General features: G+C 45.8%; 1 protein-coding gene across 3 annotated transcripts in view; it reads right to left on the reverse strand.

The window, feature by feature from the left end:
• LOC121548761 (sestrin-1) overlaps positions 1–20,544 on the reverse strand; it is an 80,941-nt gene continuing 60,397 nt past the window's right edge. For 2 of the 3 annotated variants that reach the window (XM_041860306.2, XM_041860305.2), the window contains exons 3-10: positions 8,923–8,988; positions 8,563–8,763; positions 4,099–4,281; positions 3,274–3,510; positions 2,841–3,101; positions 2,421–2,611; positions 2,066–2,210; positions 1–1,901 (exon numbers count right to left, since the gene is read on the reverse strand). In XM_041860306.2, coding sequence (XP_041716240.1) covers positions 1,815–1,901; positions 2,066–2,210; positions 2,421–2,611; positions 2,841–3,101; positions 3,274–3,510; positions 4,099–4,281; positions 8,563–8,763; positions 8,923–8,988 — 1,371 coding nt within the window. In that variant the 3' untranslated portion in view covers positions 1–1,814. Of the gene's footprint in view, positions 1,902–2,065; positions 2,211–2,420; positions 2,612–2,840; positions 3,102–3,273; positions 3,511–4,098; positions 4,282–8,562; positions 8,764–8,922; positions 8,989–9,994; positions 10,255–20,544 lie in introns of those variants that run through there. The other variant, XM_041860307.2, reaches the window with a different exon arrangement.

Consider the following 20,544-nt stretch of genomic DNA (forward strand, 5'->3'; position numbering starts at 1 on the left):
TTCAAGGACATATTTTATTTTTTTCTTTGATATTTCATCATTTTTTTTATATAAAAGGTTTCAGTAACTGACATCAATCAGAAGTTTGATAAAACCTCAACTCTTCCTCTCACAACCACCCCCAAATAATGTACCATTCCATAATCATCATCTTCCTCCTCCTCTTAATGTCAAACAATCATTCAACTGTCCAACTGTCTCAATCCACCCTCAGTAGAATGCAGTATTTTACTGTTTTTTAGTCCAAAAAAAATAAAAGGGTGGAGGGTCCACCCCTCGTTAAAAAAAAGGTGCTTTTGCACTGGTTAGGCTCCCACAGAGGGAACAAGCACAGCTATGACCGACTGCGGTCGGACCGTATCGGCCAGTCGGTCCAGTGAGGACCAACCGGGCTCCCTACGAATGGAAGCCAAGCGACCCAGAGATATAAAGAGTCATTCTGCTCGCCAAAGAGCACTTCTTAATGTGATAGTAGAGAAAAAAGTATTTATTTACTGGTACAATTCACAATCCAAAGCTTTGAAAGTGTTAGGATGCCCAGGCCAGGGTCAAAGGGCGAGCGGAAGACAGACAGGTGAGGTCATTGTTATGACAACCGGAAGCCAATCCCCAATCCCGTGGAAGACCAGTTTTTATATTTTTTTCTTTCTTTTTGTTTTAGCTTTCATGTTTTTTTCCTTACAGGACAAAGCTTCTTACCAGAAACAAAACTAATACATGTAACATTCACCACACGGAAGGAGATACAGCAGAGGCAAGAAGTTTCATCCTTCAAATTGTCTCGCTTTCTTACTTCTTTTTTTTTTTAGCTTGAAATTTCAACATACTTTTTTTCTTGATATTTTCTGTAAAACACACAGAGTCACACACACATATCCACACATGATATTTGTCACAGACAGCCGTCTCTCATACAGAATGGGTTCATCATACGTACAGTCTAACTAAATAGGGCTCAGACAGCGTTCATTTTTAGTTTTTCCAACACCTCTCCGTTTTCACACACTTCTTGGGTTAGCTTACACAAACAGTTTCAGGGTGGGGGGTATTGGGGAAGGGGAGGGGGGGTAATGCTGTGGGTTCTTAGGGGGTGGGGGAGGTTGGAGGGTCAATATGACCCCCTGCTTACATGAGCAGCAGTATCAGGCATCACCTCTACACCCTATGATGTGCTGTATGACATAACCAGGCACACTTTTAACACACAGCCCGAATAATGCTTCCATCATCTCCAGTTACCGCAATAACAACAACCACATGATGATAACAACTTCTCTTAATACAAAAAAAACCCTAAATAAAAATATATTAAACAAAAAACAGTGACTATATTATCGAGTGCAGACTGGTGCACTGCTTTGCTTTCTGGAGATTTACTGTGGGTTTTCACACTATACGGAGATTCTATTGACATCAACCACTGAGGTGTATTGGAATACTGGAAGGGTGGCCTGTGTCTTCTGTTTCTTTCCTCTGGCCCAGCAGAGAGTGTCTGCTCCAGGCTGCCCCTCATGGTGAGTTTTGGCACCGCGGGTAAAGAGGACAGTTTATCTTTCCACAGGTGGGTTGAGATGACTTTTCTTTTTGCAGTTCTTTTTTTGTCTTCTTCTTTCATTTGCTTTTTTTGTTCTCTCTTTCATTTGTTCTGTTCGTTTTTCTTTCCACATCACGAGGACGAGCTTCGTGGCGACGGACGGGGCTCCTTTCAGTCCTTCCCTCTCTTTTCTGTTTTCCCCCGTTGGTTTTTTTCTTCTGATGTGTCCCACAACAGCAAAGACAATGACAGTAAAAAACAACAAAACACCAAAAGCACTTCATGTCATGTAACGGGTGATCGCTCTCAGAGCGTAGAGCAGTTCTGCCTGCATGCGCGCTTCCATAAGAAGCAGATTGACATGGACCTGAAAGAGAGAAGGATATGTTACAACACTGCTACACAACATTACTCCATTCACACAGATCAAGAACTATGAGAGGAAACTATATAGAAACGTTAAATGCTACCAATAGAAACATAAACCCATGGACTAATAAGTGATATAAAATAGAAAAGTTGTCCCCTCACCTTCTCGGAGTGCTGGAACTGTCTCCAGAAGCTCTCGTACATTCGTTTGGTGGTCTTCTCCGGGCTGCACACCATGGTCTTAATATAGACCTTAAAGCTGCGGTCCAACAGCTGGTTGATCTCCCCGTAGTCATAGTCGTCATACCTGAGAGACACAGAGGGAGAACGGTCAGAGCTACTGATGAATACAGTTATTTCTTTAGTAACTACATTACTGTATGAAATTACTGCACTTTGTCAACGTATTAAACACGTGATAACATTCTTCTTTGATTGAATCTAGCATATTACATCATGAAATATATACATTTGCATTAGTATATTTGTGCTTATATAGACCCAGTGAGTGGTGTACCTGATGCCGAACATGCAGTGGATGTAGTTCCAGATAGCCCTGCGGAGCATGGAGGTGTCCACGTCTTTGTGCATGGCCATGGTGTTGTAGGTCAGGTTGTAGGCCATCTGGAACTTCTCATCCAACAGCTGACCAACGTCAGGGTACAGACGGTTCACCAGGGAGTAGCCGTGGTCCTCCCAACTGTAGTCCTGAAGAGAGGAGAGGAAAGCAAGGGGTTAATCAGAATGTCTGGATATCAATTGATCAATCAGATAGATACTCCATAGTGCAACATCGTAACATTTAGAAAATATAATTTTGAAGCTATGGAGAAAACTCTTCACTTTCTCTCTCTTTTGCTCTCTTTCTGTCTCTCCCTGTTTTTCCATAAGTGAAGGGGTGTGTGTGTGTGTGTGTGTGTGTGTGTGTATTATATACCTGCACTCTGAAGGTGGGTACATGTTCTCCTCTCCTGGAGAAGTCCTTGTAGCCGTAGCTGGGGTCTTCAAAGTGCCTGGACACGTCTCTGGACGGCACACACTCCTCGTCCTCTGCCGTGGCCACCAGCATGCTCTCTGTCTTCTCCCTCTCGAAGCGTGTGGCCATCTCCTCCTGACTGGCTTCCTCTTCATCACGACACTCCTGAAGCTGCTTCATCCTCTCCATCAGCACCTCCACCTCACCAGACACCTCCGACACCTAGACAGGAACACACACACGTTCTGGGTCAGGGCACTGGTCATACACAGGGCGACCACAACCACAAGAACCACTGCGCTCACAACCACACCGGTGTCAAAGCCGAGTGACTAACAAACCCACAGCTTCTCTCACTCTCTCACACACTCCTGACTCTCCTCCTCCCGCTCACCTGGTGGTTGCCTCTCCTCTCCTCCAGGTGGCCGTGCCCATTGCCGTTGGCGATGTCGCAGACGCAGTACTGGCTGAGGGAGGGGGGTCTGAAGGTGTGCCCCCCGTTACTGTGGATCTCTGGGGTGATGCCACAGCCAAAGGTAAAGGAGGCCAGAGAGTGGTAGTTCGTTAGGAGCACCACAGCATGGATCAGCTCAGCCAGGGACCAGCTATGTTCTTCAGCCTTCAGCAAGTGCTGGAGAGGGAGGAGAAGAGAGAGTTGATACGTCAGTCAATCAGTAGTTTCCTTTGGGTGGAATCTTTTCTTTTCCTGTCCCTCACTTTCTATCCATCCATTTCCAATAGTTTTCTTCTCTCTACCCATCCCCTCCCTTCTTCTTTCTTCTCTACACATCCAATCCTCTCTCCCGCATGTACATATTACTTCAACTACCTCAACTAGCCGGTGCCCCCGCACATTGACTCTGCAACGGTACCCCCCTGTATATATAGCCTCCCTACTGTTATTTTATTTTACTTCTGCTCTTTTTTTCCTCAACACTTTTTTGTTGTTTTATTCTACTTTTTTATTAAAAATAAATGCACTGTTGGTTAAGGGCTGTAAGTAAGCATTTCACTGTAATGTCTGCACCTGTTGTATTCGGCGCATGTGGCCAATAACATTTGATTTGATTTGATTAAGTTATATAACTAACCCTGCCAAGTTAGCAGCTGTGTAACTCTAGCCATGCCTCATCCCATGATCTCAGTCTCTGTTACATAACCCTGACCTGTCCCTATGTCCAGTCCTGGGGGTGTGTGTGTCACAGGTCCCCCCCCGTACCTCGATGTGTGCCTTGGTGAGGAGCCAGGGCCGGTGGGCCAGGATCTTGTTGAGCTCCCCGAGGGCCTGCAGCTTCTGTGGGGCTCCGTCCAGGCCATTCAGCCACTTGGAGTCCCCTCCCACCTGGAGGAAGTCGTTGACGTGCAGGTTGACCAGGTAGGAGCACTGGTGTCTGGCCGCAGCCTGGGAGGGAAGGGAGACAATTACCAGACTGTCCAAGAAGTCTAAATGTACAGTCTATAGGTGAGTGTCCAAGAATTCAAAACGTACTCTCTGTAGGTAGAGAGATATAGAGGGCTTGACCATGCATCTGTAGTGGCTATACTGTGATAGTGTAGAGGTTGGAGTAGGGGGTTAGGGGCCTCACCATGATGCCTATGTAGTGGCTATACTGTGATAGTGTAGAGGTTGGAGTAGGGGGTTAGGGGCCTCACCATGATGCCTATGTAGTGGCTATACTGTGATAGTGTAGAGGTTGGAGTAGGGGGTTAGGGGCCTCACCATGATGCCTATGTAGTGGCTATACTGTGATAGTGTAGAGGTTGGAGTAGGGGGTTAGGGGCCTCACCATGATGCCTATGTAGTGGCTATACTGTGATAGTGTAGAGGTTGGAGTAGGGGGTTAGGGGCCCCACCATGATGCCTATGTAGTGGCTATACTGTGATAGTGTAGAGGTTGGAGTAGGGGGTAAGGGGCCCTCACCATGATGCCTATGTAGTGGCTATACTGTGATAGTGTAGAGGTTGGAGTAGGGGGTTAGGGGCCTCACCATGATGCCTATGTAGTGGCTATACTGTGATAGTGTAGAGGTTGGAGTAGGGGGTTAGGGGGCCTCACCATGATGCCTATGTAGTGGCTATACTGTGATAGTGTAGAGGTTGGAGTAGGGGGTTAGGGGTCTCACCATGATGCCTATGTAGTGGCTATACTGTGATAGTGTAGAGGTTGGAGTAGGGGGTTAGGAGCCTCACCATGATGCCTATGTAGTGGCTATACTGTGATAGTGTAGAGGTTGGAGTAGGGGGTTAGGGGCCTCACCATGATGCCTATGTAGTGGCTATACTGTGATAGTGTAGAGGTTGGAGTAGGGGGTTAGGGGTCTCACCATGATGCCTATGCAGTGGCTATACTGTGATAGTGTAGAGGTTGGAGTAGGGGGTTAGGGGCCTCACCATGATGCCTATGTAGTGGCTATACTGTGATAGTGTAGAGGTTGGAGTAGGGGGTTAGGGGTCTCACCATGATGCCTATGTAGTGGCTATACTGTGATAGTGTAGAGGTTGGAGTAGGGGGTTAGGGGTCTCACCATGATGCCTATGTAGTGGCTATACTGTGATAGTGTAGAGGTTGGAGTAGGGGGTTAGGGGCCTCACCATGATGCCTATGTAGTGGCTATACTGTGATAGTGTAGAGGTTGGAGTAGGGGGTTAGGGGCCCTCACCATGATGCCTATGTAGTGGCTATACTGTGATAGTGTAGAGGTTGGAGTAGGGGTTAGGGGCCTCACCATGATGCCTATGTAGTGGCTATACTGTGATAGTGTAGAGGTTGGAGTAGGGGGTTAGGGGCCTCACCATGATGCCTATGTAGTGGCTATACTGTGATAGTGTAGAGGTTGGAGTAGGGGGGTTAGGGGTCTCACCATGATGCCTATGTAGTGGCTATACTGTGATAGTGTAGAGGTTGGAGTAGGGGGTTAGGGGCTCACCATGATGCCTATGTAGTGGCTATACTGTGATAGTGTAGAGGTTGGAGTAGGGGGTTAGGGGCCTCACCATGATGCCTATGTAGTGGCTATACTGTGATAGTGTAGAGGTTGGAGTAGGGGGTTAGGGGTCTCACCATGATGCCTATGTAGTGGCTATACTGTGATAGTGTAGAGGTTGGAGTAGGGGTTAGGGGCCTCACCATGATGCCTATGTAGTGGCTATACTGTGATAGTGTAGAGGTTGGAGTAGGGGGTTAGGGGCCTCACCATGATGCCTATGTAGTGGCTATACTGTGATAGTGTAGAGGTTGGAGTAGGGGGTTAGGGGCCTCACCATGATGCCTATGTAGTGGCTATACTGTGATAGTGTAGAGGTTGGAGTAGGGGGTTAGGGGCCTCACCATGATGCCTATGTAGTGGCTATACTGTGATAGTGTAGAGGTTGGAGTAGGGGGTTAGGGGCCTCACCATGATGCCTATGTAGTGGCTATACTGTGATAGTGTAGAGGTTGGAGTAGGGGGTTAGGGGCCTCACCATGATGCCTATGTAGTGGCTATACTGTGATAGTGTAGAGGTTGGAGTAGGGGGTTAGGGGCCTCACCATGATGCCTATGTAGTGGCTATACTGTGATAGTGTAGAGGTTGGAGTAGGGGGTTAGGGGCCTCACCATGATGCCTATGTAGTGGCTATACTGTGATAGTGTAGAGGTTGGAGTAGGGGGTTAGGGGCCTCACCATGATGCCTATGTAGTGGCTATACTGTGATAGTGTAGAGGTTGGAGTAGGGGGTTAGGGGCCTCACCATGATGCCTATGTAGTGGCTATACTGTGATAGTGTAGAGGTTGGAGTAGGGGGTTAGGGGCCCTCACCATGATGCCTATGTAGTGGCTATACTGTGATAGTGTAGAGGTTGGAGTAGGGGGGTTAGGGGCCTCACCATGATGCCTATGTAGTGGCTATACTGTGATAGTGTAGAGGTTGGAGTAGGGGGTTAGGGGCCTCACCATGATGCCTATGTAGTGGCTATACTGTGATAGTGTAGAGGTTGGAGTAGGGGGTTAGGGGCCTCACCATGATGCCTATGTAGTGGCTATACTGTGATAGTGTAGAGGTTGGAGTAGGGGGTTAGGGGCCTCACCATGATGCCTATGTAGTGGCTATACTGTGATAGTGTAGAGGTTGGAGTAGGGGGTTAGGGGCCTCACCATGATGCCTATGTAGTGGCTATACTGTGATAGTGTAGAGGTTGGAGTAGGGGGTTAGGGGCCTCACCATGATGCCTATGTAGTGGCTATACTGTGATAGTGTAGAGGTTGGAGTAGGGGGTTTAGGGGCCTCACCATGATGCCTATGTAGTGGCTATACTGTGATAGTGTAGAGGTTGGAGTAGGGGGTTAGGGGCCTCACCATGATGCCTATGTAGTGGCTATACTGTGATAGTGTAGAGGTTGGAGTAGGGGGTTAGGGGCCTCACCATGATGCCTATGTAGTGGCTATACTGTGATAGTGTAGAGGTTGGAGTAGGGGGTTAGGGGCCTCACCATGATGCCTATGTAGTGGCTATACTGTGATAGTGTAGAGGTTGGAGTAGGGGGTAAGGGGCCTCACCATGATGCCTATGTAGTGGCTATACTGTGATAGTGTAGAGGTTGGAGTAGGGGGTTAGGGGCCTCACCATGATGCCTATGTAGTGGCTATACTGTGATAGTGTAGAGGTTGGAGTAGGGGGTTAGGGGCCTCACCATGATGCCTATGTAGTGGCTATACTGTGATAGTGTAGAGGTTGGAGTAGGGGGGTTAGGGGCCTCACCATGATGCCTATGTAGTGGCTATACTGTGATAGTGTAGAGGTTGGAGTAGGGGGTTAGGGGCCTCACCATGATGCCTATGTAGTGGCTATACTGTGATAGTGTAGAGGTTGGAGTAGGGGGTTAGGGGCCTCACCATGATGCCTATGTAGTGGCTATACTGTGATAGTGTAGAGGTTGGAGTAGGGGGTTAGGGGGCCTCACCATGATGCCTATGTAGTGGCTATACTGTGATAGTGTAGAGGTTGGAGTAGGGGGGTTAGGGGCCTCACCATGATGCCTATGTAGTGGCTATACTGTGATAGTGTAGAGGTTGGAGTAGGGGGTTAGGGGCCTCACCATGATGCCTATGTAGTGGCTATACTGTGATAGTGTAGAGGTTGGAGTAGGGGGTAAGGGGCCTCACCATGATGCCTATGTAGTGGCTATACTGTGATAGTGTAGAGGTTGGAGTAGGGGGGTAAGGGGCCTCACCATGATGCCTATGTAGTGGCTATACTGTGATAGTGTAGAGGTTGGAGTAGGGAAGTAAGGGGCCCTCACCATGATGCCTATGTAGTGGCTATACTGTGATAGTGTAGAGGTTGGAGTAGGGGGTAAGGGGCCTCACCATGATGCCTATGTAGTGGCTATACTGTGATAGTGTAGAGGTTGGAGTAGGGGGTAAGGGGCCTCACCATGATGCCTATGTAGTGGCTATACTGTGATAGTGTAGAGGTTGGAGTAGGGGGTTAGGGGCCTCACCATGATGCCTATGTAGTGGCTATACTGTGATAGTGTAGAGGTTGGAGTAGGGGGTTAGGGGCCTCACCATGATGCCTATGTAGTGGCTATACTGTGATAGTGTAGAGGTTGGAGTAGGGGGTTAGGGGCCTCACCATGATGCCTATGTAGTGGCTATACTGTGATAGTGTAGAGGTTGGAGTAGGGGGTTAGGGGCCTCACCATGATGCCTATGTAGTGGCGGTAGTGCAGGGATAAGGGCCCGTCCATCTGCAGCAGGTAGTGCTGTGTCCTCAGGAAGCTCTCCAGGTACTGTGGGTGGAAGCCCATCACCAAAGAGATGTTGTCAAGGCGACCCAGTGCTGCAAATGCGTCCTCGAATATCGATTGTGTCCTGGGGTCTACTTTACTGACTTGAAGGATCTGACGTGATAGAGACAGTGAATTTAATGTAATTCACTTATTGGTATAAGATAACTAAATATATGTAATAATAAGTCAAAGTGATGCATAATTTGCATAGATAAACTAACAGGTAAATGTTTTGAGGCCCAAATAAAAAAAAGTTGTTGTTCTCCTTACCTCTTTTTCAGGGATAAATCTACTTGGTCCATTTCCCAGGGATCTTGGGATCCGAACGCCTAAGTCCTGCAAGACAAAAGAGTACAGAAAACACATATTATAGTTCTGCAAGAGCCAAATGCAACAGTGCTCATTTTCGTCAAAAGCTAAAGGGGCAGGGGGAAAACCCTAATTGCGATTTTTCGTACCATTTTGGCTGCGAGCCCTGACCGTGTAATATTGTACATCCTGTGGGATATCACATCTCTCTCACCCCCTCCACCAGCCCACATATTCATTATATAGTCGGGTTGGCGCGTTGTAAGCGCAGCCTGTGCAGAAATAAATCCAACTCGCTTTGTTCAGAATTTTGCTGCAGCAAGCCAAAATGGCAGTCTCTAGAAATGCCACAAAACTGTCAAAATACACAAAAAGAACGCTTGATAGATACAATGTATTATGCTTACAGTAGCTATGTAACCATTTGCAGTTTGATACACACTTGATACAAGTAATACCCTTGATACATCATTTGACACAATGTTATTGATCAGAAAGGCTCGCATACTAAAGGTAGTTAAATAAACGAATTCAAGATATGATTCACATCTCAACATAGAAACAGCCAACTGTCAACTTGAAAAGTCGCTGATTGCGACATGTCCTATAGGCTAGGGCTCGAGACTGTCAGCTCTGTTCCTGTCCCTCTGTGCAGCGCAGCACAATGAGCTGGCAGAATGAATGACCTAGAACTGAGGGCCAAAGCTTACTTGAAAGCGACAATACTGTCTTGCATTCAAAGACACCAACCCAAAAAATTTAGAAGCATATACCGAACAGTCTATAGAGTTGGTGGTAGGATGACAAAGACCTGGAAAGAAAGTAAACTCCTAAAACGCGTAAACAAGGTTGGACACAAAAGAAAAGACTGCACTGCAGTTCCTTCGCTCGCAGCCACAGAAATATGTGACTAAAAGGACATGAACTTGTCTTGTCACAAATTCAAATCTAATTTCCAAAACGAAAGCACGAGCTGTCAAAAACATGCATTCGTTGTCAAAATAATTTCCCCTTTACTTTATTTTTCTCTTACCTTTTTGCTTAGCCGTTCACAGTGAGTGCATATTTTAAATAAGTCTGTCACTGTAAATGAATTATTTTCAATGGTTTCTGTTGCTGCAGTTGCGTGCTTCATAATGTGTTCTCAGCGCGATCTTGTGTTTTCAGGTATACAAATATAAAGGTATTTTTTTTAATGGCTGTTTCCTTTCTCGCTTTGTTCCTTGAGGGACTGGTTAATAAAGTGCTCAGTCGTCAGCCGTTGCTGTCCTACAGCAGAATACCGTTCTCTCTCTGCAGATACACTCCGTAAATAAGCGGAGCCCTGGTTCACTGACATGCGCATAAGCCAATTCAATGGCGAAAACAACCTCCATTCATCCAATCAGATATAAGGGGACAGAGTAAGGAGGAGGGAACTGTGCAGAGAGGAGAGCGTCTTAACTTGAGCACAGAGCGAGTCCCCAAGAAAACATAATCAATCTGTCTCTCATTTTGTTCCCTGCTGATTGGCAATGGATATCGACTGGCCATCACTCTCCAGCGCACAATGTGGCATGAAAAGGTCACTTCGACCAACTGCCTGCTTATTATGGCTTTATTACATGATCCATAAATCAATTATGACAAACATGTCATTCACTTTGCAAGTATATTTTTCACCCTTTCCACCCACAGCTGACCGGCTGCTACATGGACGTTTGCATGCACCTGCTATCTATGTCATGTACATTGAAAACAACAACTGAGAAAAGATAATTCAACCACAAGTTCTTTACTCTGTGTTATAAAAGGGAGTGGGAGCATCACAACTGTCCAGTAAGATACCTGGACAGTACAAGTCTACAAACAATAGCAAATCAATTCCAGCTTTCCACATAGACTATCAGTTCAGATAAAGCAGCCCTAAACCAAATCAGACGGGGCTGAATAGCACCTCAAACAAACCTACCAGGAAGTCTAGATAAAGACAGGCAATGGTTCTCTTTCTGGGTCTATCATAGAGCCTGTCAATATAGACACAGCCTGAAGCGGATTATGTCATTAGTCACCTGTGTTGGTGTTTTTTACTGTACTGTACCCTGAATATTCACAAGTCATTTATGAGTCATTTTATAATGCTGTTTTGTCAGATGGTTGGAGCTTTGGTCCGGATATGACTACTCAAAAAAGGTACTGCAGTGGCATGAAATCTGAGTATCTGACTATTGTATTATACATTAGTGGTGGTAAAAAAAGGCAGGCGTGGCGGGTGGAAGAACCAAATAAAAACCTGCTAAAACAAGTTATATTAGGTAACAAGGAGGGGTGGTGTCAGGGAGCCCAGGTCGTTGTTTATCACCAAGTCGATCTGAACCAAGCTCCAATCCAACGGTCTCTGTTTAAGAGCCTGGCTGCCTGGTTGATCTGAACCAAGCTCCAATCCAACAGTCTCTGTTTAAGAGCCTGGCTGCCTGGTTGATCCGAACCAAGCTCCAATCCAACACTCTGTTTAAGAGCCTGTCTGCCTGGTTGATCCGAACCAAGCTCCAATCTAACACTCTGTTTAAGAGCCTGGCTGCCTGGTTGATCCGAACCAAGCTCCAATCTAACACTCTGTTTAAGAGCCTGGCTGCCTGGTTGATCCGAACCAAGCTCCAATCCAACACTCTGTTTAAGAGCCTGTCTGCCTGGTTGATCCGAACCAAGCTCCAATCTAACACTCTGTTTAAGAGCCTGTCTGCCTGGTTGATCCGAACCAAGCTCCAATCTAACACTCTGTTTAAGAGCCTGGCTGCCTGGTTGATATGGACCTGGCTAGATACATAGCACACCATTTTGCAGGTTCATTGTGTGACAGTGCCCCTCTCTCCCCCCTCCCTCACTCCTGTTACCCCCAGGGAGGGGCGGGGGCCAGGGTAAACATGCCCTGGGCTGGAGTCAGCACTCTAGTTTCCCAGCAGAAGTAGCAACAGCAGCAGAGTGAGCACAGTGTGTGTGTGTGTGTGTGTGTGTGTGTGTGTGTGTGTGTGTGTGTGTGAGCCCCATCGCTCAGCAAAGTTGCAGAGCAGAAGAGGCCTGGTCAGCGTTCGGCTTACGACATCCCCTTTTCATATAAAAAAAGTTAGGCTAGGGGCCCGACTGGCCCCCAGCCCCCCGGACAGGGGACAGGGCCAAACACTATTGTCAGGGGCATACACACCTCTACCACACCACCACCCACTCTGAGGGCTTTACTGTACCACCAGCCAGGAGCAGAGGGGGGGCGGTGGTAGGAGGGGGTTATGATAACATCATGATGATAAGTTACAATGCAGTGGGAGGCTTGTGGAGATCCTGCACGGATCCTTCTCAAGCTGGTTCTCACAGTGCAGATAGTGAGCCTCTGAGAAGAAGGGATAGAGGGATTGGACGTGGTCCTCTCTTCATTGAGTCTGAATGAGCGGTCTAATTGACCAGTGTGGAGGGTTTGACATCATTAGCTGATTGTCTCAAGCTGTGAGACCTGGTGGCGTCTGTAACATTATGTCATAACAGTTCTATCAAACCAACCATGATGCACAAACTACCTGCACACACACCCATACACACACACCCACACATTTTACATTTACACACACACACACACACACACACACACACACACACACACACGCACACACACACACACACGAGCAGATAACGGACTTGTGGAGAGCATTGCCACACATTAGTTAATATCCTATTGTTACAACTGACTAGGAATATATTCTAATCTACAGATAAGAAACAATGGTAGACATAGAAAAATGACATATTTGGGTGGGTTGGCTGGGGTTTGAGAGTAGTAAGTTAGAGATCTGTTAGTAAACTATTAACTATCACCTCCATGCAACTGGTTTAAGATCTTTAGAACATTTGATAGACAGGATAAAAGTAATTAAGATTCGAGTGGGCCCTGAATAAACAAACAACAAGAGCAAACATCAGTCCAGTCACAAGTTCAAGCTCCGGTTAGAATTCTGAAATGTTGATCCCTCTCAACTTGAAATTCAATTGACATAAAAGGACAACAACTCCATAAGAGAATGTAGAGAGGAATTTCAGTATAATTCCCTTAACTTTGACAAAAGTAATTACAATATAATTAACGTGTATAATACATGTAAATATGTAACATGATAGTGTGTGCTTTTGTACCTACTTTATAAATATATTTTTTATGAGAGTCTGTAAAACAGAATTTAAACACTTGGGCATTTTGGGAAAAAAGTTCAAGAAAAGTTTAGAAGAAGGCAATTGAGGCAAACAAAGCAATTATTTTTCTTTTAACTGCAAACTTTTTAGCTGCTTTTACCAATAAAAGAGGATAAAAAGTCAAAGGGATTAAAAGAGAGAAAACGAGAGAGAGCAGAAGCCAAAAGCTAAAGCTGTGCACCAGAAGTGGCTGCAGTGTTTTTAACATGCGATGAAAATAGAAGAGAGCCAGATAAAATCACAAAACTGTGGGGATGTTCAACAAGTGGTAGAAGTCCTCCTAACCAGTTCAAACCTGACCTTTCACTTAGCAGAGAGAGGAAGCAAAAAACTCCCTCTCTCACAATGACATAAGCCTAGCAACAGGCTTTCACCAATCACAAGCCAGAACAACATTTACAGGGTCCAATCGTTTCTCTCGCTCTCCCCCTCTTGTTCCTCTAGTTAAAAAAAAGAAGAAAAAAGTTTTGCTAGAGCATGACGTGGTGTGCACAAGCATATCTGGTCTAAATCGAGAGAGAGTTTTACTAACTTTTCACTCTGCTAACTAATTCTCCCGGCAAGTTTTTAAGAGCTGTTTTGAGTGTGAGAGTGTATACAAGTGTGTGTTGGTGTGTGTGTGCATGGGGGGAGTAACAGGTAGACTTCTATCCGCAGCTTAACCTAGAGCGGTTTCACAAAAACAGCCCACATCTCTTCGCCACATCAACAGTGAGCTGTATGCAGCAAGCATATTCCTTATGTGACTTTGTTTCTCTTGGTCTTTGCATGCTGTTTAGAGTTGAGGCGCTCTAGTAGTCGGTAACGTCTGTTTAAACTTAATGGACAGGAGATAAATCAACACAATAAATACATACAAATACACTACAGTTGACTCTTGTTCATTTGCAAACAGTGAAAAGTAGGTATACCTCCCCTTTTCCTCTATTCTCCTCTTTCCCCTTCTCTTTTCCCCTCCCTCTGTCGCTCTCCCACTCTTCAAACAACGCTCTTGGTTCGAGCCAGTCCATTCGATCACTAAGCAGTTAACATAACGGCTAAGACTTGGCATAACACTGCACAGTTAACCCTCAAATCAAATCAAATTTTATTTGTCACATGCGCCGAATACAACAGGTGTAGACCTTACAGTGAAACGCTTACTTACAAGCCCTTAACCAACAATGCAGCTTTAAGAAAGAATACCAAAAAATTATTTCTTATAAAATAATACGAAATAAAAGTAACAAAGAATTAAAAAGCAGCAGTAAAAATAACAATAGCGAGGCTATATACAGGGGGTACCGGTACAGAGTCAATGTGCGGGGGCACCGGTTAGTCGAGGTAATATGTACATGTAGGTAGAGTTATTAAAGTGACTATGCATAGATAATAAACAGAGTAGCAGCAGCGTAAGGGGGGCAATTTGATTAGATGTTCAGGAGTCTTATAGCTTGGGGGTAGAAGCTGATTAGAAGCTTCTTGGACCTAGACTTGGCGCTCCGGTACCGCTTGCCGTGCGGTAGCAGAGAGAACAGTCTATGACTAGGGTGGCTGGAGTCTTTTACCATTTTTAGGGCCTGGTATAGAGGTCCTGGCTGGCAGGAAGCTTGGCCCCAGTGATGTACTGTACCAAGGAACTTGAAGTTCTCAACCTGCTCCATTACAGCCCCGTTGAGAATGGGGGCGTGCTCAGTCCTCTGTTTTTTTCCTGTAGTCCACAATCATTTGTCTGGATCACATTGAGGGAGAGGTTGTTGTCCTGGCACCACACGGCCAGGTCTCTGACCTCCTCCCTATAGGCTGTCTCGTCGTTGTCGGTGATCAGGCCTACCACTGCTGTGTAATCGGCAAACTTAATGATGGTGTTGAAGTCGTCCCCATCCATGTCCACTTTGAAGTTCAGGACAGTTGGACTTTATGCTTCAACAATGTCAAGCATGTCACATTGTTCAAAATTGTAACTCAATTGCTTGCTTTTCTTTGTTTGTGTAGCTGCATAGCTATATTGTATACCTAGAGATGGTGAGCCTTGAGTTCTACAGGTAACTGCCAAAATAATGGAAAGACTTGAGTAAATGAGGGATACAAAGTATATTGAAAGCAGGTGCTTCCACACAGGTGTGGTTCCTGAGTTATTTAAGCAATTAACATCCCATCATGTTTAAGGTCATTTATAGAAATGCTGGGCAGGCCATTATTTTGGCTACCATGGCTATGCCCCCATAGGATGACAATGCCTCCATCCACAGGGCATGAGTGGCCACTGAATGGTTTGATGAGCATGAAAACATATGCCATGGCCGTCTCAGTCACCAGATCTCATCCCAACTGAACACTTCTGGGAGATTCTGGAGCAGCGCCTGAGACAGCGTTTTCCACCACCATCAACAAAACACCAAAGGATGGAATTTCTTGTGGAAGAATGATGTTGCATCCCTCTGATAGAGTTAAATACACTTGCCAAGATGCATTGAAGCCGTTCTGGCACGTGGTGGCCCAACACCCTATTAAGACACTATGTTGGGGCGGCAGGTAGCCTAGTGGTTAAAAGCGTTGGGCCAGTAACCAGAACGTTGCAGGTTCAAATCCCAGAGCCGACTAGGTGAAGATTCTGTCGATGTTCCCTTGAGCAAGGCACTTAACCCTAATTGCTCCTGTAAGTCACTCTGGAGAAGAGTGTCAGTTAAATATGTAAAATGTTGGGGTTTCCTTTATTTTGTCAGTTACCTGTATGTTGCTGTCGATCAGTGGTCTTCTATGTAACCTAACAACAATAATTACCAGTGAGAATTGATTCATGCATTTTTCTGAAAGTCATTAACTCAAAGAGCAACAGGTGAGATAACCTGGGAACCACTGACATTATATAAACCAGAGTTTAAATCCTCTCCTCTAATCCTCCCTCTACTCCCACTCCCTCTCCTTTTCTCCACTCTCCCTCTTCCTCCCCTCTCTGATGTGTGTTTATTCTGGCATGCTATCAGAGTGCCCCAGGCTCACCAAGCGCCGGCTTTCCTGAGCTGAGAGGCGCGGTTGAGAGCAACGGGCCCCAGCCCAGGACAAACGCACACGGACACCAGGAGGAAACCGCTTTCCCTGGATTCCATGAAGTGGAGCGGAACTCCATGGAGCAAAGAGCACAAAAAAGTAAAATATTGCAGTGAGGGTAGAGAGGAGGGAGGAATCTAAAACAAAAGAGAACAAAAATCTTCCAAAACCCTTTCCTCCTCTGTATGATGTGTGCTAACATAACCCCAACCCCCCTCTAACTCCCCCTGATCTCCTCTTCCGGAGTTCGGTGATTCACAGGGTTCAGCTCTGAGAACTGTGGAAGATACCACTGTGTTTCGCTGCAGAGGGGTGCAGGAAAGAGTTCAAAGGGTAAAGTTCAGGGACCAGTGAAGTTTAAGAGGAAGAGGGTGCACATGGTAAAGAAACATAAACAAAGATCTGGGGTCAGTTATCCATCCCAAAACTCTAACCTTGACCATTGGGGGAGAGACAAAACTGACAGATCAGTGAGATGCAACATGCAGCTCCAAACTATACAACCCCTGCTCCAGTTGCTGCGTGCCTCATGGCAGTCATTACCAGCTGTTGTTTTTGGTTGGTGAGAACCAGACTTTGCTGACTGGGCAGAAATGAGTCAGCTCACCACCGGGACCCCGACCAACACATCCCTGATAAGATTATAATAACCCTTCATAAGCCTTCCTACCTGCACAATTGATGCACAATTGAGAGCATCCTGTCGGGCTGTATCACCGCCTGGTACGGCAACTGCACCGCCCGCAACCGCAGGGCTCTCCAGAGGGTGGTGCGATCTGCCCAATGCATCACCGGGGGCACACTGCCTGCCCTTCAGGACACCTACAGCACCCGATGTCACAGGAAGGCCTAAAAGACCATCAAGGACATCAACCACACAAGCCACGGCGTGTTCACCCCACTATCATCCAGAAGGCGAGGTCAGTACAGGTGCATCAAAGCTGGGACCGAGAGACTGAAAAACAGGGCATCCGACTGTTAGATAGCCATCACTAGCCGGCTACCACCCGGTTACTCAACCCTGCACCTTAGAGGCTGCTGCCCTATATACAGTGGGGAGAACAAGTATTTGATACACTGCCGATTTTGCAGGTTTTCCTACTTACAAAGCATGTAGAGGTCTGTCATTTTTATCATAGGTACACTTCAACTGTGAGAGACGGAATCTAAAACAAAAATCCAGAAAATCACATTGTATGATTTTTAAGTAATTAATTTGCATTTTATTGCATGACATAAGTATTTGATACACCAGAAAAGCAGAACTTAATATTTGGTACAGAAACCTTTGTTTGCAATTACAGATATCATACGTTTCCTGTAGGTCTTGACCAGGTTTGCACACACTGCAGCAGGGATTTTGGCCCACTCCTCCATACAGACCTTCTCCAGATCCTTCAGGTTTCGGGGGCTGTCGCTGGGCAATACGGACTTTCAGCTCCCCTCCAAAGATTTTCTATTGGGTTCAGGTCTGGAGACTGGCTAGGCCACTCCAGGACCTTGAGATGCTTCTTACGGAGCCACTCCTTAGTTGCCCTGGCTGTGTGTTTCGGGTCGTTGTCATGCTGGAAGACCCAGCTACGACCCATCTTCAATGCTCTTACTGAGGGAAGGAGGTTGTTGGCCAAGATCTCGCGATACATGGCCCCATCCATCCTCCCCTAAATACGGTGCAGTCGTCCTGTCCCCTTTGCAGAAAAGCATCCCCAAAGAATGATGTTTCCACCTCCATGCTTCACGGTTGGGATGGTGTTCTTGGGGTTGTACTCATTCTTCTTCTTCCTCCAAACACGGCGAGTGGAGTTTAGACCAAAAGCTCTATTTTTGTCTCACCAGACCACATGACCTTCTCCCATTCCTCCTCTGGATCATCCAGATGGTCATTGGCAAACTTCAGACGGGCCTGGACATGCGCTGGCTTGAGCAGGGGGACCTTGCGTGCACTGCAGGATTTTAATCCATGACGGCGTAGTGTGTTACTAATGGTTTCCTTTGAGACTGTGGTCCCAGCTCTCTTCAGGTCATTGACCAGGTCCTGCCGTGTAGTTCTGGGCTGATCCCTCACCTTCCTCATGATCATTGATATCCCACGAGGTGCATGGAGCCCCAGACCGAGGTTGATTGACCGTCATCTTGAATTTCTTCCATTTTCTAATAATTGCGCCAACAGTTGTTGCCTTCTCACCAAGCTGCTTGCCTATTGTCCTGTAGCCCATCCCAGCCTTGTGCAGGTCTACAATTGTATCCCTGATGTCCTTACACAGCTCTCTGGTCTTGGCCATTGTGGAGAGGTTGGAGTCTGTTTGATTGAGTGTGTGGACAGGTGTCTTTTATACAGGTAATGAGTTCAAACAGGTGCAGTTAATACAGGTAAGGAGTGGAGAACAGGAGGGCTTCTTAAGGAAAAACTAACAGGTCTGTGAGAGCCGGAATTCTTACTGGTTGGTAGGTGATCAAATACTTATGTTACGCAATCAAATGCAAATTAATTACTTAAAAATCATACAATGTGATTTTCTGGATTTTTGTTTTAGATTCCGTCTCTCACAGTTGAAGTGTACCTATGGTAAAAATTACAGACCTCTACATGCTTTGTAAGTAGGAAAACCTGAAAAATCGGCAGTGTATCAAATACTTGTTCTCCCCACTGTACATAAAACATGGAATCACTGGACACTTTAATAATGGAACACTAGTCACTTTAATAATGTGTACATACTGCTTTACTCATCTCATATGTATATACTGTATTCTATTCTACTGCATTTTAGTCAATGCCACTCCGACATTGCTCATCCTAATATTTATATATTTCTTAATTCCATTACTTTACTTTTAGATTTGTGTATTGTTGTGAATTGTTAGATACTACTGCACTGTTGGAGCTAGGAACACAAGTATTTCGCTACACCCGCAATAACATCTGCTAAATATGTGTATGTGACCAATAACATTTTATTTGATTTTGATTTGATAACAGATCCAACCCCTCACCTGATAGACAATGATTCACTCCCCTAACTCTCTCCAACTCCACAAACAACAAGGCCACACCACAGTAAAAAAAACAGCTCACCATCGGCCAATGTTCCAACACTAATGTGAGTTAGTGTGTCACTAAATCATAGGTAATAACACCTCATAACTTCTATAAAACTCCATGAACCTGAACCTCTCTGCTCTGCCAGCCCGTACATAACAACTAGGGCGTTATCAGGCTCATCTGATTGCTCATACGGTTAAAGGAAAGAAAAACAAGGACAGTGTCAATTAACTCTTTGTATGAGAGAGCGGGACTGGGAGAGGAGCAGGCATGAGGTGATCAACTTCAAGGTTGGAGTATTGGACAGGTCTTACTATAGCACATTATGGAAGTGTGAAAGAGTGCAGGTATGAGAGGGACGTCCAGGCCTAATCCTTTCCACTGAATATGAATGACTGACATACTGGGCAGCGGACAGACAGACACACACACAGACAGTCTGATGCAACACATCGCAGACCTACTGGCTACCGGTGGGCTGAACAAAACCACTGGCAGAGCCCTGTTAGAAGGGCACACCACGGCCAGAACGGACCTGTTAATATTGACTTGTTTATGAAATGCCTGTTTGGTCGAGCAGAACCTCAACCCAGTTCTGTCCTCTCTCCCTCTCTTTCCCTCTTCATCCCCTAAATATTTCCACACATCAAATATGGAGGGAGGGAAATGTACTGGCTGTAACAGCTGAGGCCCTCTATCTATCCATCTCATGTCTTATTGTCTCTCATCTTTCACTCCCTCCCTCCGTAAGGGTCCCCATCTCTCACTGTGACTAGCTTCCCCCCCTCCCTCTATATCCTCTTTAAATGTCCTATAGTGGTAGAGTTTACTCAACAGTGGTATTTACAGTATAAAGAGCTGAATGTTCTGACTCACTTTTTCCAAGGGAATATCATAAGTACCAAACACACACAAACATTGCATGTACACACGCACCATCTGCAGTCTGCTATGCATTTACTTCCCTAAATTCACACAAGTGCATTACATGACCATGTACTGTTCAATAGTGAACAGGGGAAATCGATAGTTACATATTGGGATATTTTTTGACAATATATCATATCGTTTTGACAATGTCGCAATATTATTTTTGCGTTAGTTGGCTGTTCCTGCACCAAAACTCCAGTATTCTTCCTTCATAGCTCGTTCTCCATCTTCTTTTTAAATAGGGAGCCAATTCATTTTCAGCACTTATTTCCATGACTGATGAAAACGTGTTTTCTCATGGCTAACTCTTGTCCCTCTGCACCAGACATATGGTGAGCAATATGTTTGGAACATCGAATCACAAT

The sequence above is a fragment of the Coregonus clupeaformis genome, chromosome 33, assembly GCF_020615455.1.
Source record: "Coregonus clupeaformis isolate EN_2021a chromosome 33, ASM2061545v1, whole genome shotgun sequence".
Classification (NCBI taxonomy): Eukaryota; Metazoa; Chordata; class Actinopteri; order Salmoniformes; family Salmonidae; genus Coregonus; species Coregonus clupeaformis.